Source organism: Calypte anna, chromosome 17, assembly GCF_003957555.1.
Source record: "Calypte anna isolate BGI_N300 chromosome 17, bCalAnn1_v1.p, whole genome shotgun sequence".
Classification (NCBI taxonomy): domain Eukaryota; kingdom Metazoa; phylum Chordata; class Aves; order Apodiformes; family Trochilidae; genus Calypte; species Calypte anna.
Window position 1 is genome coordinate 578,676 of NC_044262.1, and position 26,036 is coordinate 604,711.

At 49.3% G+C, this 26,036-nt stretch overlaps 1 protein-coding gene across 1 annotated transcript in view; it reads right to left on the minus strand.

The window, feature by feature from the left end:
- Positions 1–26,036, minus strand: part of CACNA1B (calcium voltage-gated channel subunit alpha1 B) — a 199,011-nt gene that overhangs the window by 121,444 nt on the left and 51,531 nt on the right. The window contains 4 exon segments of the mRNA XM_030461487.1: positions 11,258–11,445; positions 13,055–13,057; positions 13,974–14,126; positions 16,071–16,162. Coding sequence (XP_030317347.1) covers positions 11,258–11,445; positions 13,055–13,057; positions 13,974–14,126; positions 16,071–16,162 — 436 coding nt within the window.

Here is a 26,036-nt window from a genome sequence, read left to right on the forward strand (position 1 = left end):
TTTCTCCTGGCTACTTCTGTTAATTAGTGATGCTATTAATGGTTGATTTATTTCTATCCATCCCTATTCTTTAGGATTAGGTGAACACAGAAATTATCAAGAAAAAAAAAATTAAAAGCATGTACAATGAGCACACAGAGCCCTGCCTTATCCAGCCCATTTTCCTCAGGTACCAACTGAGCAATTTGTCAGGGGCAGGCAGACCTTGCACAGGCAAGTAAAAGGGCAAAAAAATCCAGAATTGCTGAGAAAAGCCATTCCAAGTTCAACCTGCAGAATCAAAAAGGATCTACTCGATTCACAGAGCAGTCACAGACTCAAGTGACATTGGCACCAGGCACTTTTCTGGGCTGCTGCACAGTCCTCAGCACCACAATAGCCCAAAGTATTGATCCTCACTTCTGGAAAGTGCAAAGTGCTTTCACAGATGGGGAGGAGGAGGGACAGAGACTTCACATGAACTTTAATAGCATCAAATCCAACTCTTAACTCACAGCCCAAATCCCTGGAAACAACACTGAGGTCAAGAGTAAGTTTTGACTCCTTAATTAAGAAAGCCTCATAATTATTTGCAGTGTTTGCACACTGGTACCCAAGCATACGGTGAGACACATCTGCCCCATCACAAACCAGAGCCATGTGCAGCCTCTTCCAGCAAAAGAAATCCCTGTCACTGTGGGCAGCAAAAGCAGAAAGGGAAAAGCAGCTCAAGGGTGATCCTGACATCAAACAAGGGGGCAAAGTTCCCATCACTTACTACGGGACAGGAAATCCAGGTGAAAGCCTCCAGCAGAGGAAATCATTGTGTAATAAAGGAAAAATAAATAGAAACACAAAAGGAAAAATAAATAAATGCAAAGTGAAATACAAATACATGCAGAACACAATACAAATACACACACCTGGGTAACGAGCCCTTTGTTTGTTGACACTGGCATTCAAATTTTCTCCCTTTTCTTTCCAGTGACAAGAGTTGGAAAGTCCCAAACAACAGAGGAAGGGAGCTGCAATTCCCTAAAGCACATAAACCCAGGACCTTCCAGAGGAAAGCATTCAAATGCACAACATCAACTAAAATACCAGCAGCCTCTCAGTAAAATCCTAGAAGCTGGCAGCATTTTAATTTTGCTTCAATAATGCCAGCCATGTCTGAACATGTTTTAACTGCAGTTGTAGCATGCAGTGATAATGTTAATTCAGTAGAGTTTAAATAGAAGCAAATCCTTCCCTTTGTTTCTCCTCTCCTCCAGCCTTACACAGCTGAGAAGACTGAAAAAGCAAACCCACTGATGTTTTATGTCTAGATCCAAAGGCTTATGGCACCAATAAGTCAATAGGTAAATATGCTAACAGGATTTCTTGATAAAAAATTCATTCTTCCCCTTGCTAGGGTGGACTCATTCAGCTGCCTTATTCATGAGCATATCTGCCAGGCAGTGAAAACTCTTCCTCTGTCACAAATTACAGGCTGGCCAAGTGACTCTACTCATTTTATTTTATTTTATTTTTTCATCTTTTCCAGTAATCCCTCCTCCCCTTCCTTTCATTTGTAGGCAGCTGTGGGCTTTAATTATGGACATAAACTCAATCCAGGCAGTTCCTGTTGGATGCAGGCAATGCGTGCTCATGGTAAGGAAGGTCAGACTTCTGGTGGAGGGACCCAAGAGAAAGGATTATCCCAGGGACCCCCCAACCAGCCCCCCATGAGCCCCACAGGGCACCTGAGACACTGAGGCTGCCTGGAACCCAAGTTTCACAGACACCTTCTGCAGGGTCTGCAGCACCAGGAGATGATGAACAAAGCCCAGCAGGACCAAACTGTGGCCTGAGGGACCCAAATGCAGCTGACAGGCTACCTGCAACCCAAAGATCTTTAGTTGGACACCAGACCAAGACTGAGAACCAGAGCACTGAGCCCACAGACCCCCCAGCAGCTGCACCCAGCCAGACCCCTTCATCTCATCACCCTCAAAAGCAATGTCCAACTAAGAACAAACCTGCCCTGCCCCCCTTCAGCATCCAGCATAAACATAAAAACCAGACAGCCAGGAACACCAAGTCATTCAAATAGTTTCACCTATATTTGACTCAAACTGAGATGCTCAGAGGGCAGAGCAACCCGTGCAGCAAAATCCCAACATGTTTGACAATTCAAACCAGCACTGCAGGTGCCTCTCGTGGCTCTCTTCAACTTTTCTTTTCTCTGAATACCCAACCAAGTTCTGCCTCGTGAGAAAGGGGAGAGCAGTGCCAGGACCCCCAGAGCTGCTGGGGGTGGGCTGTGCAGGGTCTGAGGAAAGGTTGCTGCTAGGAACACAGGCATTGCTTCTGAGCTGGAAATTCTTGGAAAGCAAGAGTGTTTTACATGTCACCCAGTGCTTGAGGAGAGTCGTGTGTAAATCAGGATGCACTCAGAATAAATTCAGTGCTCTCTGGATGTGGTTTTTTTTATACTGCAAAGCCAACCAGCAGGGCTTCAGGTGTCTGCAATCAGTCACTGCAGAGCTAAAGCTGCCCCCACAAATACACTCCTGAAGTTGTGAGGGAGGAATACACACACAGACACATACAGGCACACAGACAGACACACACACCTGTACACACACACATATTTAAACCTCTGTAAGGTTTGGTTGCTCACAGACACACTCAGGATTTACATCAGGAGAAGGACTCATTCAGATAAAAACAGAGTTTGTTGGTCTGGTGAGTGGATGCAGAATCAACTTGTCCTCTCCCTCAGCAGCCTGTGCCTTGCAGCCCCTCACTCAGCAAGACAGAGCCAGCCCCAACCCCCAGAACTCTGAACCAGTCCAACACTCGACCATCCTCTGCCTCTGAACTCAGGAAATTCTGACTCATGGCCCCAAATCCCCATAACCAGTGACAGCACAGAGAATAATGTGCAGGCTTCTTCATCTGAAATGCAGGTCTAGATTCCTCTAGAAAGAACAAAGCCTGGGCACTTCAAGCTCTGATTTTCTCCCCCAAACACAGCAGGCAAAGGCTTCCTGTGACATTTTCAATAGCAGAAAGCTATTTAAATGAATTCAGGTCTTGATTCCACTGTATAAACTCCTAACAACAGGCTAGTCCATGCTTGCATTCTGCAGCAGAGGAGCTGGATGAGCACCATCTATTTAGGTTAAGCCACCTTCTCATTTTGTCTCCTAATGAGGCTACCTCCAGCAGCCCAGCTTCTCCCCCAGTCAATTATCAGCAGACACCAGCCTGGTAGAACCATCTACACATCCACAGCTCCCAGAGCTGAGTGCTCAGTCACACCAGCTTCAGGGCACAGCAAAGCCCCCAGGTCCCACTGCCCTTTGTCAATGCAAACCCTGCTCCTCACTACCATTTTCCTGTCTCAGACAAAACAAAATTAAAAACAGTTGGTCATGATCCTCTCAACTCCATCTAAAGATGTTTCGTGAGGTTTTTTGAGACATTTTAAACAGAAAAGGACTGTCTGATACAGGAAAAAAAATAATTTTTTTAGGCACACGCCTTGCCAAATTGTTCCAAATTTGCATGAAAAGTGTCTGTGAAATTCCAATTTTAATGGGAAATGTGAAAATATTTACTATAGTGTTAATTCATTAAGTCTGCATAAAATTATAGCCCGGAGCTGATCTTCTCTGTCTTGCAAGAGCCCTCCCTGGGACTGCTGATGCCAAACAACAAAGGTTCTGCCACAGGCAGCTGATAAACAAACCAGCCCCGAACTCACCAGATACACCCCCTTTATCTTGTTGTGTTGCTGAGCAAGAGGCTCCACTGTTACAGATTGTCCCCTGACTTCCCTGCTGCTGACCCAGGACAGGACCCAGCCCTGACAGCACCCACCTGTGGGGTTCTCCTGAGCCCAGCACCCAGAGCTGCCCGGCACCCACACACCCAGAATCCCACTCACCCCAGACACAACTTCACATCAATTCTCCACCCCCTGCCTTTGGGCCTCTCCTGTGGCCTGGAGCTGAAAGAACAAATCCTTCCTCCCAGAGCCTCTGCTGGGGGGGGACCTGGCCACAGGATGCTGGGTTGCCATGGGAACGAGGAGAGCAAATCAAGTCATCGCTTTTGGCTTTCTTCAGAGCCTTATCCTCTTCCACTCCAAGCCCAGATGCAGCACTCATGGCACAGGCAGCCTGGCACATTCTGAGAGCTCACAGCTGCCTTTTCATCCCTCCAAGGAAAGCAATTGTTGGGCACGGGAGAGAGCTGCTTGTAACCTCTGAGCTATAATGTTGTCAAGCTGCAAGTGAATGTCTTCAGCTGGAGTTTTCACTTCTTGGCAAGCACTGATGATTAAGCTGTCATTTGGAGAGATTTTCATTTCTTTTCAGAGAGCAATTGCTCTGTTGAAGGGGTTTGAGTTTGTGTGATATACGTCGCTCTCCTCCTGTATACATCAAATGTCTCCTATTAAACCTGGAGGTGGGCACCCCCCCAGTCATTTCAAATACACCTTCACTGAGACACTAAATAAAATGCAGAAGATCCAGCAAGGCACTTAAACTCCTCCTCAGCTTTACACATTTGCTCAAGTGCTTTGCTGAGCAGGGGAATTTGCTGAATTAGGGCTGAAATGTCCCCGTCCTTTCAGCCTTAGAGAGAATGTCCATGGGGCCACAGGGTCAGACAGTCTGTGTTTCCAGACAGATGGAGACCCCAGCTTGGTCAGAGACACGTGGCACACCTCTTGGTGTCTAAATCTGAGCCACTTTAGCCTTAGACATGCTCCCCATTTTCTATTACAATTTCCCTGGATTGCAAACCCTTCCAGACAAGGCAGAGTGCAAAGCCTGGCACAGGGTAACACCACAGCCCCAAGAGATGTGCTGTGCTGTAGATACCTGACAACACCTCAAATATGTCCCTCCAAAACCTGGTGTGAGGCCTCTCTCTAGGAAGAGAGGAGATGAGAGAGAAGTGTTTGGGCATGGACCTGCAGGGAGGGTTTTGAGGCACAGATTTTGGTTATTTTCTGTCCCTAGGATTCTGCCCAGCACCAGGGCAATTTCTGAAACATGGGAAAGATGCTGAGAATTAGATGAGGGTCACACACAAGTGCTAGTGATAATCTAAATGAATGAACTTGAACTTAAAAGACTCATTTTTCTACAACATAATGAACCTCCCTGCACTCAAGCAAAACACGTTGTAACATCATGAGATGAAGCAGGTTTAAAACCAGCGGGAAACATGGATTAAATCCACCCCTCTGTAACCAGCTGGAAGAAGGTCTATGCACCCACCCACTCACGACCTCAGAAGAGGTATAAATGTCACACAGCAATGTGGCACCAGGACACATCCAGGCTCTTTCTGTGGGATGGGTTTCACACATGGCCAAGCTCCAGCTAGAACTTCCAGCATGGTTTTTGTGCTCAAATTAATAGCTCAGCTGCTCTGCTGTGTGCTTTTCTTGCAAGGGTTTGGTCATCCTTAAGCCAATCCCTGCCTTCTGCAGAATTCCACAGAATTCCAGTACCTGTTCTGCAGAAGCACCGACCCACAGTTCAGGCTCTTCTTTTCCCTCAGCTATTCACTATCACATGGATCCTGCTGCCAGATCCTTGGCTGCCTGCTCCTAACCCTGCCCAACTTTCCTCTAAGTGGTGACACAAAACCCAACATCCATCCACCCCCCGGCAGCAGCAGGAGCCTGGGAACTGGCTGTCACCTTCCTGGGCACGTGCTTGGTGCTTATTAGCAAATTGAAGTCATCCTAACTCAATAGTGAATGCAATTTAACACTAACAACATCAGGGGATTTTCTTTCTGAAGCTGCAAGGAGAAAGTGAACACAATTATAGCCACGAGGCACCTCAGCACAGCACAGGGCTCAGCTCCATCTCCACCAGGACTGCACAGGCTGCCCAGGGAGGTGGCTGAGGTCTCATCCCTGGAGATGTTCAAGGTGAGGCTTGAGGAGGCTCTGAGCAACCTGATCCAGGTGAGGGTGTCCCTGATACTGCAGGGGGTTGGATTAAATGACCTTTGGGGGTCCCTTCCAACCCAAATTCCTCTGTGCAGGACACCAGCACATTCCATGTGCAACCCCAGGCATCTCCCCTGGGGCTCAGGGCACTTCCAAGAGCAAATGCACAGTGGAAAAGTTCAGCACCAGTGAACATCAGGTCCCAAAGGAGATCAGGGCTCTGGGAAATTTTACAGTAAATAGGTGCCCCAGCTGTCAGGCAGATGCTGTGTGCTCTCAGCTGAGATGCTCTAAAAAGCTGAGAAGTCAGAAGGGGCTCTGGCTACAGACAAGGCTGTGGTGCTGCGTTTCTTTTAACATCTCTCAGCATCCCTGGCTTTATCAGCAACAATTTTTTGTTTCATCTGCTTGCTCCTCACTTCTCACAGTGTGCTGCACTGCCTGATCTCCAACAGGGCTATGTCCACCTCAGTGAAGACAAATCTTGAGGCCCTGGCCATGTGCTGTGTCTCCAGAGAGCATTTCAGAAAGCCAGCAGAGCAGCCTTGTTCCCATGCCAAGCAGGGCAGCAGTGCCCTGGCCTGTCCTGCCAGCACCACACTCACCAGCCCTGGCATCCCACATCCCGTGGGAGCCCAACTTGTCCCTTGGACACTGCAGAGGATGCAGTGTAAAAGAAAAACACCAGAAATGTGCTGTGTGATTCAGAGCACCAAAACAGAACCTTCCCTCATGCTCACTCTTCCTGTTAACAAGCTGTAAGGAAAGCACTTCAGCCAATTTTTCCCCCCTTTTTTCCTCTCTGCTCATGCTTTTGCTGGCTGAACAGTTGTGCTCAAGAGATGGATTCAGAGCAAGGAGAGCGGATACACACACACAAACACCCAGATTAACCACAGGACACCAAACCCAGCAGAAATCCCCTCCCAGGCACTGCCCCTGCAGGCTGCCAGCCCCAGCACACACTGCAAACCAAAGCTCTGCTGCTCTCACCCATCTCAAGAGCAAGAAATGATGGATTGTGCTTTGGTGTCACTCCTAGCAGGCAGCACATTGGGAGTATCTGGAGAGAAGAGCAATTTCAAGGCCACCTTCCAAGTCCCACAAGCTTTGCTCTTGCATTTACTGCTGTACCAAAGCAGGTGTGACCAGCACACATCAGGGAAGCCAAGTGTGGAACCTTACAGAAACCACAATCATGAGAGAAGGGCCACCAAAAAGCCACTGAAGTCACCTTTAAGACTTAACTGGCAGGTTTTAAAAGGTGCTTGAGTGTGGGAGGGCTTTCATGCCCAGGAGGAATCTCACAAGCCAAAGTGAACCTTAATCCAAGACTCCAAGATGAGGGATGATGCTTTAAATCATCAACTTCCCTTCTGCTTTCTGTTGCACATTCCCCTGTTCCCTTCCTCCACCTCCCTGGAGGGTTTTGCTCTGGAAACCACCTCATGATCCAGTCACATCCAACTCCATTCCTTAACTCACAGCTGTGACTGCTGAGGACCAAGTGTCATTGGATGGATGGATTTTCATAGAAAAACCACCCCACAGAAAGCCATGTGAGCTCTCCAAACAAGTGACTCAGAAAGATTCTCTTCTGCCCCTATGAGCCCCAACACATCCACCAACAAAACCCTCTCTGATTCAGGCTGGAAATGGAACAATAGTTATATCCCAACCTTCCAGTTCTGTATCTTCACAGGAAACAAGAAATAACAAAAAATGCCAAGTGAATCACAAGCTATTTTAAATTCAGTGAGGGTAAAGGTCTACTTGGGATCCAATTTGGGGTAGACTTACATTTTATTTGAACTGTTCATTCCTACTTACAAGCATATGAGGTTAGGCCCACTCCAGAGTCATGAAATACCCACTGGACACTAATATTTGTCAGTAGAAAATAGAAGCAGCATGAAAATCTCTTGCCATTAAGATCAAAAGAGAGTGAGTGTACACTCTGACATTTCATCCTCTCCTGCATGGAGTCCCTGTTTTGCAAAGCAAATTCCACCGTGTGGCTTTGAACTCCTGCAGAGAAAAGATGAAAGGTGAAAACCCAGCTCTTTGAAAGTCAACATCAAGACTTCTCCCAGCTTCAGATGAATCGAGTTTGACCCATGATGTTCTGTAGGACAACTGGGATCCCAAACCACACTCCACAGAACTCCTTGGAAGCTCATTAAGCACCTCCACTGCAAAGGCAAGGCTGCACCTCACAGAGGGGTACAGACCAGGTAACTTAAACAGTTCTGGCTGTGTAAGGAACACAGAAAGGAGCTCAAAAGTCTTCCTAATCCCCTGAGTATAAAATGGAAAGCATTGCACCCCCAGCTAACCTCACCTACAGGGTGAGCTCTGCTCTACCTATCTCGCTGAAGGCTACCACTGGGTCTCTCCTCTGGTTCCAGGCTGGGTAATGAATTCTTCTACTTGGCATAACAAAAGAATTGGTTTAATCGAGGCATTCGTAGGCAGACACTAAACTTTTTAGGATTTTTTCATTTGGGAAAACAAGCTGAGTGTCCCTTGGTAATTGGGATGCAAGGCAGAGAGTGTTTCACAGCAGACAAAAGGGTTCTTGAATGAGAAAGACTGAGAATCACTGCTGCAACAGAGAAAACTGGGAATTACACTATTGTCTCTGTACGTTTCACTCCTCCAAGTAAAGCCTATATTAACAACAGGCAGCAGCTGAATCACTGTCATTCACAAACACCAGGCATGTAAACAAGATGATCTGAAATACCACTGCTTCATTTGAAAACTTGATCTGGAGGAAAACAAGGACTCAGATCCCAGGCACTGCAGTTTCTCTTGCTGAGCACCTGCCTTTCTTCCTCCCACCTCTCTGCTCATCATCCCCAGCACTCAGCCTCAGTTTTCTTCACCCAGATCCTGCACCTCAGTTTGCCAAGAACTTGGAGGTGGTCCCAGAGATGTTCTCCTGCCCCAGCAGTGCTCACCTCCTCCAGCTCCAGCAGCCACTGGTTCCTGCAGCTATGGCAACACTTAGTGTATTGAGCTACTTCATGGCAACTAATTAATAAATTTACATTCTGGTCCCAAGAGAAGACCTGATCACCAGTTGTCACCACAGCAGTGGCTGCCTCAGGCAGAAGCAGAGAGGACACAGCAGCCCTTGCTGTCCCACATCACCCCAGCCCTGGTGTGATGCTCCAGGTGAATGCTGCTGACTGCAAAAAGTTCCTGCCCAGAGCTGAGCCTGAGCCAGCATCACCAAACCAGGACACAGGAGGGAGGCATCAGCTTGGTCCAGGAGGAGGTTCAGTGTCTGAGTGGCAACAGCTCCTGCTGCTTGACCAGCCTGGGACTGAAATAGTCCCAGCAGCAGAAAAAGAAGTTGGGTTTGCTCCTCTGGGGCACACTGTACATCAGCACCATGAGCTTTTGCCTAATTTCATGATCCAGAAGATGCTCTGCCCATACTTCTGGGATCTCTGCCCCATCTGCACTGGATCAGACTGGAAAACTCTTTACAAGATCAGATTGTGCCACTGAGTCCTCCCACGGTGAGGAAAACAGTTTTGTTACTCTGTTTGACTGCATTCCCAGATCGTGCTGAAGCCTGGAATCAGCAGGAAGGACGTGCTGGTGGGGAAAGGTCCTGCCCTGCCCTCAGGACACCACAACTTCCCTAAATCACCTGTTGCTCCTTGGAGCTTTTGAAGCAGAACCAAGCCAGAGCTGACAAATCTGCAGCTCCCAGAAGTGCTGCTTTGAAGCAAGTGCCCTGATGCTCTGGTGCTGCTGATTCAGGAGGAGTTCTCCCCAGTTTGGTCTCAAAGCTTCTCTCCCAATTGATGACTCAGTGTTTTTGCTTCAAGCATAAATCACCTTCCAGATAAAGTCTTACTAGAAAGCTTTCATTGGTCCTAATTAAAACGAAACTCTGTGAAAGTATAAACAGTGGATCTGCAAGGCAAAATGGGCTCTGATTAGTGAACTGCATTCTCCCTGGCCTCCTAATTGCTCCATTTATCACAGGATAAGGAGGGAATATTTGCAAGGCGGATTGCTCAGCGCAGAGCCTCACCTTTGATGCTGGTTTTCTCTAGACCTGTAGGAAACCTGCACCTTATAGGAGCCTTCCAGTGTCTGAAGGGGCTACAGGAAAGCTGGGGAGGGACTTGTTAGGATGTCAGGGAGTGATAGGACACGGGGAATGGAAACAAACTAGAGGAGGGGAGATTTAGGTGAGATGTTAGGAAGAAGTTCTTCTGCATGAGGGTGGTGAGACCCTGGCACAGGTTGCCCAGGGAGGTGGTGGGAGCCCCATCCATCCCTGGAAGTTTTTAAGGCCAGGCTGGATGGGGCTCTGAGCAACCTGGGCTGGTGGGAGGTGTCCCTGCCCATGGCAGGGGCTGGAACTGGGGGGTCTTAAAGGTCCCTTTCAACCCTGAACATTCTCTGACTCTGTGACACCCCATGACAAACACTCAGCAGCATCCTATCCTGGCTCCTGTTGCTGATCAGATTAATGGCTACTCTAGCATGATACTGTAATAGTTTTCAAAGCAACCCCCAAAATCAATACCCCAATAGTAAGCCCTGGTTTTTGCATGTGGTACAAAGGAAGATGATCTAATACACCACATATTGATTAATCAATTCCAGCCAGGATGCTAATGGGATTTTCTTACAACAGCTGGCACTAGAAGGAAGGAGCAGGATTGCTGAATGAGAAGGGGAGCAACCGGTTGTGTGATGAGGTTTCAGGGCAAGGGGAGGGCATGCAGAGGGGAAATGGGCCCTTCTAAAGATGGCTTTAAGTGGGCAGAAACTGGGATGAAATGGAGGAACTGAGCAGTGACCAGAGCAGGTAATAAATCAGATATATTGGCTTCAAACACAGCAGAATTGTACTTTGCAATTTACTGTGGTTAATATTAATAATTCTTTCCTGCTGCTACAGAAACCCTCACAGGAAGGTCTGCAAAAGAGCCCAGCATGGCCCTGCTCCCCCACCCAGCCTACAGCAGAGCACAGCAGCATCTTGGAGGGACACACACCAAGTCTGACAAGTGGCAACACCATGCTGACACAGGACATCATGCAACAGGTAAGCAAGTCTGCAGCCTCAGCCCACCACAGGCCACAAGAGTGGTTCAAAGGCTGCTACAGGACCTGCAGAACAACCCCAAGATAATAGGAACAAATCCTCTTAAAAAGCAGAGTGAGGTGCTAATCAGCAGGGGGAAAACACACACACTTTTTTTTCTAGAAGGACCTTTTCCAAACGAAGGCAACCCCCAGCAGCACCCCAGGAGTCTCCCAGCCCATCAGTGGACTCACATTGTAGAGGATGTCAGTCCATCCCTCCATGGTGATGCACTGGAAGACGGTGAGCACAGCAAAGAGGATGTTGTCAAAGTTGGTGATGCCGTAGTTGGGCCCTTGCCAGTACTCCCTGCAGGTGGTCCCACTCTCACACTGCCTGGCAGGAGGCTCCTCTCCACATGGGAAATCTCCCACCTCATCACCTACAGGGAAGAACAGCAGGGAGAGGAGTTACAGACCAAAGCCAAGCAAGGTGCTGCATCCTCCTTGCAGTGCTGAGTGAATGCAGTTTACATCTCAGGCTTCCTGGGGTCACTCTGGGCATGTGAAAAGGCTTTACACACTGGTAATCATTTATATTCTATGTTCTACCAGACAGTTGGGTGGCAGGGTAGAACAGAAAGACAAAAAAGACATTGAGGTGCAAGAGCTTGTCCAGAGAAGGGCCAGGAGGATGCTCAGAGGATGCTCAGAGGGCTGGAGCAGCTCTGCTGTGAGGACACTGAGAGAGTTGGGGTTGTTCAGTCTGGAGAAGGCTCCAAGGAGACCTCAGTGTGGCCCATGGCAGGGGGCTTGGTCCCTTCCAACCCTGAAAATTCTATGATTCTATAACAGAGCCCTCCCTGAAGTGCCCATAATTTATTTATATTTTTCCCCAGTGTTCAGTCATGTCACATGTGAGAAATGCCACCAAAAAATCAGTGTGGTCAAAGCAAGGGTTTGAGGATGGTGTGTGAGCCAACATCACAGGGCACAGCAGCTGCTAAATATTGGCACTGTAACATTAGAGCAAATTCTTCACCAGTGCTTCTGGACAGCCCCAGAATTGTCCAGATACAGATGTTAGACCACAGCTGCATAGGAGCCCCTGGCTTCATCACATGGCTCTTCCACCACAGCAGCCTGAGGAGGACCAAGAGCTCCAGAGCATCTCTGAGCTTCTTATTCCTGCCCCAAAGGAGCAGAGGTGGATGTGGCAGGGAAAGCATCCAGGGGTCAGCTGGGCTGCAGCAGTTTTCTGCCAGGTTTCATTTCAGACCCAGAGAAAGCAAAGGGGAATGAGTCTGCCCAGTGCAGCACCACAGGGGATGGGCAGAAGGGTTCACTGGGAAGTTTGAATCATCGGAGCCCTCCAGAGATGCTGCCAGCACCAACCAGAGCAGCCTGGAAAAACTAAAGTGCTGAGTTTTCAAAGTAAATAAATATCCTAAGTAATATTCCTGTTTACACAGAGGTGCAATTGGTGACACGTTATGCTAATGGAGCAACAAACTGCACAAAATCAAATCCACTGGGAGAAAACAAGATCAGCACTAACAGTAATTAGGAATAATCTTTCCACAGAGCAAAGAAAAGCAGGAGGAAAACAAGACTGTCATTAGGGCTCCAGGATAGATATTCACATGTGATGGGTTTTCCTGTTGACTCAACACCCGAATGCAGAGCATCTCTCTCCAGCTCCCAAATGGGTCACCCCAGGGTTTCACAAGGGCTCAGGGAGACAAACTTGCAAAAAGAAAACACCAAATATGGCTCTTGGAGACACTTTGTGAGAATCTACTTCTATCTCTGTTTAGGCTTTTGTTGCCAGGTAAAGCTCTGAAAAAAACCAGGAGTCTCAAGGAAAAATGGGTATCAAATGTGGTGGCTTCCTCTCCTGGGTAAGCTACATAAAAATAATCCTGTATCAGCAGAACAGGACAGCACAGAGGATGCAGGGGGAGGAAAAGAAGTCAGGTATCTCCTGGAATATTTGCTGCCATTCATTTTTACCAGTTTGTCATTAGAGAAACTTTGCCACTAATTCAGAACTGTCTGTTGGGTTGAGTGGCAAAGTCTTGAACAATCCCTTTTGCCATATTTTGGTCCCCAGCATCCCTCTTCATAGCAGTTTATTGGTACCCAGGGCTGTAGCAACCTTTGCCTTTGCCACTTCTACTCAGTTCTCTCCATGATGCCCCGAAGCAACAGCTGGAGTTGGTACCTATCGTGTGGTTCCTGATTCCAGGAAAAAACCCAGGGATTTGGTCACTTTGGGGGGGGGCTTTGGGAGAAAACAAACATGAGCATCTCCTCCTCCAGCCTGCTGCCCTGCTAGAGGTTTCTCTTTAATGATGTTCACATTTCCACTCTCACGGCAGCCCCTGGAGCCGGTGGTATCGGGCCTGGGCTTGTTAATGCATCTCTTTGGAGATGATGAGCACTTAGGATTTAAAAGGCTGAGCTGATGGCTTTGCGGGCTGCTCCTCACCAGGGACCGCAGCGCCAGGAATCCTCCCCCTCTCTCCTCCTTTCCAGAAACTCCATCGCCCCATTTCCCGCCCAGCGGGAGGGATCGATCCCCATCAATCACTGCCAACCAACCCCTTAGCCCTGGAGAAAGGCAGAGTCAGCTCCTCCGAACCCCAACACCTCCCCAGACCACCCAGAGAGGGGACCTGGGGGTGACAATGGCCAGGACACCTCCCCCCCCCCAACATCCCCCCGGGGTGCTGCCCTGCAGAGACCCACAGCACACCCCAGCTCTGCTCCCAGTTCAATTCCGTGACCTCCCCTGGAGGAATTCTGTGTCCTTCTTGTGCTGGGCACCTCAGAGCTGGAGCCAGCACTGCAGGAGCATCTCAGAGGGGGGGAACCTCCTGCTGTCCGTGCTGCTTCTGGTGCAGCCCAGGACGGGGTCTGGGAGCACTGGGATGGATGGGCAGGGAGGGCAGCAAAGCCCAGCACTCACCTGTCTCGTTGGAGAAGCAGGTTTTATGGAACTTCCCCATGTAAAACTCCAGCCCTATGATGGCAAACATCACGATAGCAAAGAAGAGGAGCAGCCCGATCTGAAGCAAGGGCACCATGGCCTTCATGATGGACTTGAGGACAACCTGCAAGCCTGTGGGGAGGAGAGGAAACATTTCAGTAGGCAGGAAAGAAACCAAAGGCTTGGGGTGGAGCCAGGTAGGAGAGAGGGGCTGTCTGACTTTAGATTTAGCTAGAAAGTTGAGATTGGCAAAACCAAGCAATGTCCCAGAGTGCTATTACAAAAAAAAAAAAAAAAAAAAAAAAAAAAGACACTACAGCCATAACCCACCTAAGGTGCAAGAGAGAACCAGGAGAGTTATCTTCTTCTGACTTCTTTTCCTCACAGCACAGATTAAAAGGTCTCTTAAGCCTCAGAGACAAAAAGGACTTTTCCTGGAGCTGCCCTGGTCCCTCCCCACCCTGGGGTGCTCAGGAGCTGCCTCTGGGTGACACCAAGGATGCCCATCACACCCCTCTGCTGGAGAAACAAAGCCCTGGTGCCTCCAGGGCCAATCCACTGGCACAACAACTCCTTTTCAATTAAAAGTGGGGGAGGGAGAAGGTGAGAGAGGTTGGAGAGCTGGAGGTGCCAGATAACATCACACAACAAAAGCACTTCAGTGATAAGCAGCAGCTGAAGGCCACCTTGGTGCCTGCCCTGCAGAATAAAGGATCAGCATTGTCTTGCCACCTTGTACAGCATTACTAAGGTAAATACAGGAACATTCAGGAAACAAAGAAACAAACAAACAAAAACACCACCAAAAAAACCCCAAACAAACAACAACAAAAATCCATGAAGAGCTGTTGGGTGGCAAAAATACTGAGAGCCCAGAAGAAAAGTACCAACTGTGCTAGTGTGGGACTGCAGCTCAAGGCCATCCATTTACAACAGAATGAAAACCACAGCACAAAGCTTTCCCAGCACCAACCAAACCAGATAATGCTCTGGAGGAAGACTCTGCTCATCCAGGACACATCACCAGGTGGGAGACCCCATCCCCCTGGGGGGAACAATTCATCCCAGGGACAGGGACACCTCTGAGGAACAACTTTACTTCTTTGACATCCTCAGACTGTCCCTCCCACACCACCAGGTCACCTTGCACGGGCAAGATGTCCATGCAAAAGCAGCCAGCATCAGCATCTTAGCAACAAAACCTTTCCCGAGCCTAGAAAAGGACCTCTCCTGTGTGGGGATTCAGCTTCAAGCCCTGCCCATGAAAGGATGCTGATTTCAGGAAACTTTGATGCTGTTATTGCAAAGCATAACCCCTCACTGGATTTTTACAGCATTTTACAACATTTCAGTCATGAAGCAGCCAGGGAGGCAGCTGAGTGATGCCCAGGAAAGGAGGGGGCTGCTCAGCTCCCAAGGGTTTAACAGAGAAGAGCAGAGCATCTCTCAGAACAGCAGTTCCCTTTCACCAGCTTTTGCTGGAGAAGAAAAAAAAACACCCTGTTCCACATCCAGCAACGAAATCCAGTCCTGAGAGCCATCCCTGCTAGCGGGCAGGGCAGCTGGTGAGGAGTGACAAAGGTAGCAAGAAATGGTGTGGGGACTTTGGTGGCTTCAGGGCATCAGCAAGGCGGGATGCAGCCTGTTACCCGAGCACTTGGATCCTTCATCTTAACATGCAAAATCTATCAAGTTGCCCATTAAGCAAGACTAAGGCTTCTCTGCTCTTTTCCCCTCATTTTTTCCCTTACTGAATGGGTAAAATCCCCGGTGCAGGATGCTCAGCTGGTAAAAACTGACAGAAGATCCAAGCTCAGGGTTGGGTGCCTGAAATCTGCAAAATTTGGGTCTCACGTTGTCACAACCTGGAGAATCAATTCAACCCCAAAGGCAACAGAGTCCTGGGATAAATCCCCTGCAAGTTCAGGAAAGCTGCAATCAGCTGCTGCACACAAAGTGGGACCCAGCAAGGGCAGGAGTTACAGACCATGAAGAACCACAGGAAGAGAGTATTGCTCAGAAAAGCATGTAACAGCCCAAAAGCAGGTGGGGAGAGGACATGGCCATGGCACTCACTTGGGATTCCTGACACCAGCTTCAGGGGTCGGAGCACCCGGACAGCTCGCAGGGTCCGCAGGTCAAAGTCAGTCCCAGCAGTTGCCAGAATCCTGGTTGAGAAAGAGGAGAGAGGAGAGGTGTGAAACTGAGATGGAATGCAAATTACCTTTTCCAAAGCACAGGAAAGCCTTGTGTAAAACCAGCAAACATTCGAGCTGCTTCCAACTTTACACCTGTGATGAAATTGTAAATCATGTCTGCTGAAAACCAATGATTTGCAGCCCCCCCCCCCCAGTGCTGTGAGCCTTGCTCAGGCTGGAAGAAAATCCACAATTTCTGCTGCTTACCAGGCCATTTACACCCAGCAAGCAGGCCTGGCTCTGGCCATTAAAGAGCAGCACCCTGTGCTAGCAGGGAAGAAGGCATCAATTTCTTCAGAAGGAGACAGTAAGTGGGAAATAAACCCCTCAGTTATGCCAGGAATTACCTGCCAGAGCTTTGCCTTGTAATAAAATCAGAAATCCCTCAAGTACTGATGTTTGGTGTTTCCTCAGATCTGAAGCAGTTTCTAGTTATACATTTTCCCCTCTGTGTACAAAATTAATTTTTGTTCAGAGCATCTTATTGGAGGGGAATATCCAGACAGCAGGGAGCAAGGATTTCCTGATAAGCTGCAGTAACTGATAAGAACAGCCTGCAAACCAGAATGAATCTTTAAAATGTAAATGTTCTGCACAGAAAGTTAAATGACTTCATGGCCCTAGGGTGCAGCTAAGGCAGAAATACTGAACCTGTGTCCTCAGTGATGCAAATTCCTTAAGCAAGGACCCTCAAGACACCCCACAGAGCATGGCAAAGCAGAGTTCATTAATTACTGCGGAGTTTTTCAGGATGCTTCAACAGAAACATTCATAATTTGACACAAACATTCTTGATTTTCTTCCCTAACACAAGTCACCCATGCAGTTAGTTCAGAGCAAAAATCCCACCAGCTCCCCACTGAATCACAGAATCATTTTGGTGGGAAAAAGACCTTGAAGCTCACCAAGTCCAACCCTTCCTCACCACTGTCCCTGGTCCCTCAGCATCCTCAGCCACAGCCTGGATGGGACTGAGTGACTGGGGCAGAGCTGGAGCCAAGGCCAGGGCAGGGCAGAGCAGGCTCAGCATTGCTGGGGGAAAGGGCCAAACAGCAGCAGGAGGGGCTGGAAAGCAGGAAAAGTCATGCTGAGGTGTTGGCTGGTGAGAGAGGCAGCAGCAAGCCAGGGACCTGAGGAGCAGAGTGTCTGTTGGACAGGACACCTGCTCCAACACTGTCACCACCAGAAAAAAATCACATTACATCAGCTCTACCCGTGCAGCTTGAGCAAAAGCAACAGGAGACAAGTTAAACCCAGAACCAGCACACACAGACTTCTAATTTAATCTTCCACATCCATGCCAGTGATTTCTTTCCTCTTCTCCCTTCCCTCCATCCTCACAGCTTCATTGCTTGCTCTAGAAACCTCTGCAGCTGGGAATAACTTCAAGTCCCAAGATAACCTTAAACATCCACCTTGGACATTGCTACTAACAGCACACAGTGTCCAGTGAGCTGAGCTGGATCTGTGCTGCCATCAGCAGCCTGGGACAGGCAGAGATGGGGTGCTCCATACAGTCAGTGTTTTGTTTCTATATTCCAAGAGAAAAATGGGAGAGAGTGGGGGACACCATCAGTTAGACCCATGGTGCCAGGAAATGGTCCAGTGGCTGGAGGGCTCCATCCCAGTCTTGTCTTTCTTGATGCTCCAACCAGCCTGCTCCAACCATGGCAACACCACCCCCAAATCAACCCCCCCATTCCTGCACACCCACCAGACAGAGAGAAAGTCTGAGGAGGGGCTGAAGCCAGAGCAAAGCCTCCCAGGGAGGAACCACACCAGCTGCAGACACAAGAAGCTGCAAGAGGATGCCCAGCAGTAGCTGTGGGTGTCTGCCTGCCCAGAGGCACCTCACAGGAGCAGTTTTCACCTTCCTGACCCCAGAGCACACTCACTGCTCCTCCTGATGCTGATGACAGGAGCTGGCTGGTTGCCTTGCCCTGGGCTGGAGGGCAGGTCATTGGAGGCAAGCAGCCAAGGGGTGCTGTGAGCCAGCCCCTGGGAGGTAGCAGGGTTTTGTTCAGCCCAGCAAGCCTGGCTGCCAGCCCCCTGCTCCCCTCCTCTCCCAGCCCCAGCACAAGCCTGAAGGCAAGGAGAGGAGCAGTTGGAAAGCTGCCCCTTCCAGTCCATTTGATTTCATGGTGGGTGAGCTTTCTCTTGACTCCCAAAGCCATGCAGACACCAGGTCTGAGCTGATATCTGGGGTGTTAATTGCACCATTTAATTGATGGCACTCCCAGCTTCATCTGTTGGCTCCATCACTCCGTGCTGGTGACTTCCCCACCAGCTACATGTCCAGTGTCCCTCTGCCAGCTCTGTGTCTCCTCTGAATGACCAGCACCAAACCTCAGCACTCAAGCAGACACCTGCACTTTGTGTCTAAGCCTTCTCCTTCCCTTCAAAGCACATCTACAACCCAACGTCCCAGGTCCCAAGCTTTTCCTTGACACCAACCTTCTCAGAGCAGCTCAAGATGATCCCCTTGCTCAGATAAACTTTTTTGTCCCCAAACTGACTGCAGCCATCCAAGCAACCTCACTGTGGTGTGGGATAAACCTCTCTTTAGCTTTGACACGAAGGGAACAGAGGGCAAAATAAAACACACCCAGGAAATCACAATATTCAACTGTTCAGGGTTGCTCTGCTTCAGAGGCAGAACCAGCCAGCTCCTTCCTTGTCATTTCTGAGGCTTTTTGTACCCAGCAATGAATCTGCCTCCAGCCTGCAGCACACAGATCCAAACCCAAACCCTTTCCTTTTCACTGCATGGCAGAAATGCTCCAGAGGCCTGGGAGAAGCCACAGAAAAACGAGAGCACAATCCCACCCCACTCCTAAATCCACCTGCAATCCACTTTCCTGGCTGGAATTCCCAAGCCAGGGAGCAGCATCTGCAGCCACAAACCTCTGCTCCAGGGAGATCCAGCAACCAAACCCTGGGTGGCACTGGAACAGAAAGGGAGGAGGTTTGGGGAGTCCTGGAGAAGGGAGGAGACATTCTGGTGAAGAGGCAATTACTCAGATAAGTCCTTGTTGCTTCTAAGCAGGAGTGACACGAACAGAAACCACAGAGCAGAGCAGAGGAGCCTCATTGCAGGGGCAGCTGCCAGGGACAGATCGTGGCCAAACCACTCCAGGGAGCTGATGCTGGGAGAGCTGAGCACAGAGGAGTTAAAACCATCCCGAGCTTGGCTGTGGCTGGGAAGTAGGTCACACCTTGAGCATCACCATTACAAAAGAGAGACTGCTGCTCACTGTCCTGGGAAATGGGCAGCAGAGGATGCAAGAGCAAGAGCTGGGAGCCCAGAACACCTTCCTGGAGACTTCTGGTGTCACTCAGCCCACCCCAGGGGGTGAACTCAGTTACAAAAAAGATTCTTTGAGGGGAAAGGAAAATTTCAGGGTCAGCAAAATATTTCAAGTATTTTTACTTTATGAACAGAGAAAAAAAAGAGAGTTACCAGGCACCTCTCCAGGTGGTCACAAAGCTGAGTTTCCTCCCTTTGGAGGAAGGGAGATTGGCCAAGGAGCTGGTCCCAGCCATGCCAGCCCCAGGACCCTTCACTGCTGAGGTCAGGGGGCTCTGAAGGAGGTTGTGCTATGGGGATGCTCCTCATCCACCTCTTGTCCACAGCTGCTGCCTCCAGGGCCCCAGAACCCAAGGATTTTCCCCCCCTTGCTCAGAGATGCCAGAGGTCACACAATCAGACAGTTCCAAAATAGACAAGGCTGAATTAAAAGTTATGAGACCATTAAAAAACAAACAAACAAACAAAAAGTGACAAAACCCCCACCAATATTGGGCTGTCTGTTAGTCCTGTGACTCCTCAGCTTTTGGCAGCAGCTGGGATCAGAGTTTTCAAGCTCAAGCCTCACAAGCCACAGAAATTACTCAATTTCAAATAAGAGTTGATGCTCTCCTCTTGTCACAGGGATTAATATAAGGCATCAGATATCAGAAGGCTTGCAGTATAATATCTCTTCTTTAATGCACACCTCATCAACACTCCCAAAAGATATTGTTCTCCCTCTTTCTTACAGTTAATTTTTTGTTGGTTTTTTGGTTTGTTGTTTTTTTTTTATTTTTGGCCAGAACTATCACAGCAAACATGCGATGTTGTTCTAAGGAAGACACAGTTTGCCAAGACATCTAAAATATTGTGTATTCCCTCCATCTGCTTCTGCTAAATAAACCCAGGGCCTTATCTAAAATAATGAGGAGATGTTGGCAATAATTGCCTAGCCATCTGCACCATGCATAAACCTGTTGCAGGCTGGGCTGTGGACACGAGAAAGTCAGAATTTATTCCTTCCAAACTGAAACCAGAAATTGCAGCTTCCCCCCTTCTGTTTTTTAGGGTAATTTCGCCAGGTCAGCTCCTATACTGGGTCCCTGGGGAACAGTATTTCATCCCTGTGACAGATAAACCCCCACTTTTCCCTTCTCTGCACAGATAAAACCCAAGCTCTGCAGCTGACCCAAGGGAAGTGCTGGTGACAGCCCAGCAGCCCCAGGAGCATTTCCTGCCCAGCATTTCAGGAATGCCCACAGCTCCCCAGGGTGCCCAAACCCCCCCGAGGATAAGGATCCCAGAGGAGACTTCCCAGAAGCTTGAAGGCATCATTAGAAACTCTCCTCTGCTGCATTCCACTGCCAGAACCACAGCACCCAAGTGCCCATCACCCTGTGCAGGACACAACTCAGTGCCTGTAACCCAGCAGCTCAGCTGCTTTGCTCAGGAGTCCAAAAAAGACCCAGATCCTTGGAAAAAACAACTGCAGAAACAACAGCCTCCTGCCCATGAAATCTCAGCAGGGGGATGCAACCAGGCACCTGCTGGTGTGGGATCAAGGAATCAGCCACAGAATCCCAGACTGGTTTGGGTTGGAAGGGACCTTAAAACTCATTTCATTCCACCCCCTGCTATGCCCAGGGACACCTCCCCCAGCCCAGGGTGCTCCAAGCCCCATCCAACCTTCAGCACTGCCAGGGATGGGGCAGCCACAGCTTCTGGGGGAAACCTGGGGCTCAGCACCCTCACAACAAAGAATTTCTTCCTCAATGTCCCCTCTGCCAGGTTAAAGCCATTCCCCCTCATCCCATCCCTCCAGGCCCTTGTTCAGAGCCCCTTCCCAGCTTCCTTCCATGACGACCCCTTCCCAAAGCCAGGAGGAGCCCTCAGATCCCCCCCAGCCAGCAGTGCCAGGAGGCAGCACAGCCAAGTGCCACCAAGCAGACCCTGGGGACCTCAGAGGCCAGACCAGGGGAATGTGCTTAAATTAATTGGTGTCTCAGACAAAAGGGGTTTTTGCTCTCCACTGGGCTGTTAAGAACACTGGAACTGCTGCAGATAAAACTCTGGCAGCATTTTCATTCTAAGCTGAACATTTCTGGGCTGTATAATCCAGCCCTGAAGGAATCCATGCTCTGGGTGACACCTGACATCCCAGATCCCAGCACAGCAGCAAACCTTGGCATTTTCCAACTTTCCAGAGCAATCTCCTTGGGCCCATGGGGCAGTGAGGAGCTGGCAGGGCAGAGATGGAAGCTGCAGTTTTCCAGGGACAGCTGCACCCACATCAGTCGCGGGGTTTGGGGCTTCATTTCCCTCTGCTGAGCAGGCAGGAAGGTTCATCCCTGGGCTGGAAGGTTCATCCCTGGGCTGCAACCTTCTGAAATCCAAGCAGAGAGCAGCATCCAGCAGAGACAGCTCTGTGTTCATTGGCACTGCTGATGGTTTTCCCTGTGCCATGAAGACAGAGCTGGATCATGGGGCAGCAGAGAGGGATCTGCAGGGAATTTCTTTGCTGTGGGAGAGGTGGGAAGTATCCTGTGATCCACAGCAATTTCTGACACCAGAACACAGCACTGAGGACTTTGGGATGGAGGCCAACAGCATCAGATGCTTTTTGGTGATGCAGCCTATTGCTGTGAAATGGTCCAGAAATCCCTCCCAGCTTTCTTGCACAGGAGTTAAGTGTTTCATCTGGAGCTAAATCACCTCAGGCTTACCCTCTGCAGCCAAGGGAGGAAAGCACAGGCAGAGAAAACAAAAACTAAAAAAAAACAAAAAAAACAAAAAACAACAACAACAAAAAAAACACCACCAAAAAAATCAAAAGCAACTCTGGCAATCTCTGGTGTCCAGAATGCACGAGCCAGGTTCAGCAAGGAGCAGCAACAGAAGCTTCAAGATCTGACTTGAGTGTAATCATTGAGTGAGCAAGACAAGTCACTGTTTCACTGCCTGCTGCTCTTTTCTCTGACATACCTCTCTTGCTTGAGTTGGGATTTTTAGAGAGGAAAAGCTTTGAATTTGGCCAGGTCTAAATTTCAGGCAGACAGTTCTAGTACCCAGCTGTAGTCCCTGCACATTCAGTTTCTCTCCTGGCCATGAGACCCTTTTCCATGAAATCACCCAGCTTGCAACTCTCTGAGCAGAATAAGAAGACCCAGGAAGGCAGCACCAAGGCAGGAGAGGACCTCTGAGAGCTTTTTCCAATCTACTGTGGCAGGGGAGGACGTGTGAGAGGTTTTGCAGTCCATGGGTATGATGCTACTTGTGAGCTTGCACAGAGCAGCCCATGGTCTAGCCAGCATTTAGCTCCATCCAGGAAGGTGCAGGAAGGAGCCAGCCTCTTTTCCAGAGTAAACATTCCTGACATCTGCTTTGTCATCACACTTTGGGATCCTGAGCCATCCTCTTCTTCCAGTAGCTCTGGAAACATCAGGAGGAGGCAGATCCAGATGTGCAGTTGGCAGATCCAGATGTGGCTGCTGCTGCAAGGTGGCTCTGGGGGGATCTGGGTTTCGTCCCCCCTCATCACCACCCAGCCCATCTTCCCATCATAAGCAACATCTCCATTTGGTTACTGGGATGGTGACAGAACTGCACCCACAGCTCCAAGGGTCTGGGGAGACACCAGCAGTGAGAAGCACCCAAAAAAACGTCAAGTCCTTCTTCCATCAGTGCCTCAGTTTGTTTTGGGGTCTCTGCTGTCCTCCTGCTCCAGTCCCCACCAGGTCCCAGCTCCCAACCAGTGTCCCCAGCACCATGGCTTCTCCCTCCTGCTCCAGGGAGTGAGCTCTGGCTCAGGGATGGGAGCAGCAGGAAGGGTAAAACACAGCATTGTGTAACTCCTGCCTCAGGAGCACCCCCAGGAAAATGCAAATAGGTGGCACCTCAGCTGCAATAACTCCAGCAACTCAAAAAGAATTGTTCTGAGAACAAGAACTCAGCAAAGAGGGGTTTTGTGCTGAAGAATGCCTTTTTTCCCCCAAAAAAAGGTGTGGTTTTTTTCAGGGAAACATCCATTTCAGTTTTCCTGTGGGAAATAACAAAACATTTTGGTTTTGTTTTGACTTCAAATATGCCTTCAGATTTTATTTTTATTTGGCTGTTTTTAACTGCAATGGTATTGTAAAGCTGTCTGAAAGCAAACATTTTCCCTTAAAACCAGGTTGAAACCTCCCAGGGGAAACTCTTCCTTTTGAAACAAAAAAAAATTTGGAACCAGGATTTTTTCTCCATTATTTCTCATCAGGGTGAAAGAATCTGAATTTCTCTGCACAAATCCTTCAAACCTGGAAGGAGAGGACCCTGACCCTGCGTTGGTTCCTCATTCCTTCTGCTCTTTCTGAGGGCTCTGGGAAACCCATTCACCCCCTCAGCTGCTGCTGGCTCAGATGTCTGACTGCACTTGGAGATGTAGACAAGCTTGTCACAGCAATCCTCAGTAAATCACATCTCTGGGAGGCAAGGAAACTCCCTCTCTGTTCCCTGAAGCTGGTGGAGAAGCAATGAATTTCTGTCTAACCCTTTGTTTTGTTGTCAGGTTCCCCAGGGTAGGGAAATGAGGGCAGGAAAGCTCAGCCAAACACAAACACAGAAACCTGCTGAGGGAAAACGGGGGTGCAGGTGGGGTTTGGTCCAGCAAATCAAGGAGGAGGTGGGGAACAAACAGGGCAACCCCAGGAGGAGCAGCTTGGCAAGAGGAAGGATTCTCCAGAGGAGAGGTCTGGGGGTCAGACAGGACTCAGATCTCCAGCAAAGTTTCCAGCAAATGAGGACAAGTCAGGTTGTAGGAGAGGAAGAAAAGGAGGGGAGCAGAGAGGGAAGGTGGGGGATGCTGAGCAACATCAAGTGCAGGGCTTTGCCAAGAGCACAGGATGGAGCTGGAGAGATGCAGCTTACATCTGGGGTTTGCAGATGGCAAAATGTATAGACTGGGGTAGAGTCAGGCTCTGGCATTTATCTCAGGCCATGCTGCTCTTCATACACAAAAAAAAATTTAAAAATTAAGGAAAAAAAATTTTTAAAAAAGTATCTTAACCTGGAAGTTCCCACCTGCCAGGATTGGTCTCTCCCTTCCCCAACACATCCTGGATTCTGAGACCCAGCTCTGTCGAGAAGAAAGCTGAGGCCACCAAATTCATTACAGTACAGAATGTCCCTGGAGCAAGATTTTAACTTTTCTACAGAGAAATGAGGAGGCTGGGCCTGCAAATGCAGCTGCAAGTCACTGGAAGTCACAGCTCAGTGCCAGAATCCAACCTGCACCTCTTCCATCTCCTGGCCCAGCTGCAGGAGGGAAGACTTTTTTTTTTTCCCGTTATAATTTTCCTCTCTTTACAATTCTCTCCCTTGTTGCACGAAGGAGACAGCAGAATTTTAATGCCTTTTATGTTCTGAGAAAGCTAACAGCAAATGGTACCACTCTGACCTTTTCAGTGGTTCCCAATTCCACCCCCAGCTGCCCAGAGCCTCTTCCCTTCTCCACACCCAGCTGGGGAGAGCAGAGTGGAGGGGATGGAGAGGGCACCACATTGCTCCAAGTCAGACACCAAGGGGGCTGCTGGGTGGGAAGAAGCCCCCTGGCAGGGCAGTCTGAGGACCTTTTCTGTGCTCTGCATCCCCAGTCCATCCCCCACATCCTGTCACACCTCGACTGGGACCAGAACCATCTCCAGCCCCCAGCTGACACCCAGCATCCTGCATCCCCCTCCCAGCTCTGGGGCTTTCTCCCCCTGTTCTTCCTCTTCCAAAATCCTCCTCTTCCGCAGACGTTTCACCTCAAATCTCCTCTGACAAATTCCTCCCCACCACAGGGAGAAAACAGCTCTGGCTGCCACAGGCGAGTGATAAAACAGTAAATTTTAATCCCTGTTATTGTATTACCACCAGCAGTACAGGGCTGGAGATAAAAGGCTCGCCAGCCCAGCCATAATTATATTAGAAAGGTAATTATCTCCTCTGCCACCCCACTCTGTGTTTTCTTTCTCTTAGGAAGGCTCCAGCTCATGTTTGTTGCCACAAAATCATTGGGCAACGTAGGAGTGAACAGTTCCTCCTGTGAGCAGCTGAGGAGAAGGAGAACAGAGCAGGAAAACCCTGAGCCAAGACCCCCCCAGGTGCTGCCAATGCCCCTGCCCCACACAGAGCCCATCCCACAGGAACCCTCTGGTTCTTGGTTACAGACAAGACCCAAGCACCCCAAATCCCAGCTCTCAACTCTGTGTTTACATCAAGGCACCTGCCCCACGGATCCTGCTCTTCCAGAACACCAGGAAGGCCAAGGGGATGTCAAAACAAAAAGACATTTTCATTTTTTGCTTAGTGCAAGGGCCATCCCATCATCACCAAACTGGCTCCTCATGCAGCTGGCTGGGGAGTCACGAATTAAAAGGGAAACTGAGGCACAGAGCAGGAAAGGAACACAGGAGACTGTGTGTGTCCCCAGCCCCCAGGCACATCCAATTCCACCCAAACAGCTTCTCTGTGCATTTGGACCAAAGCTGCTCTTGGCCTGTGAGCCCTCCTCACTCGTGTTTCTAAGCAGAGATG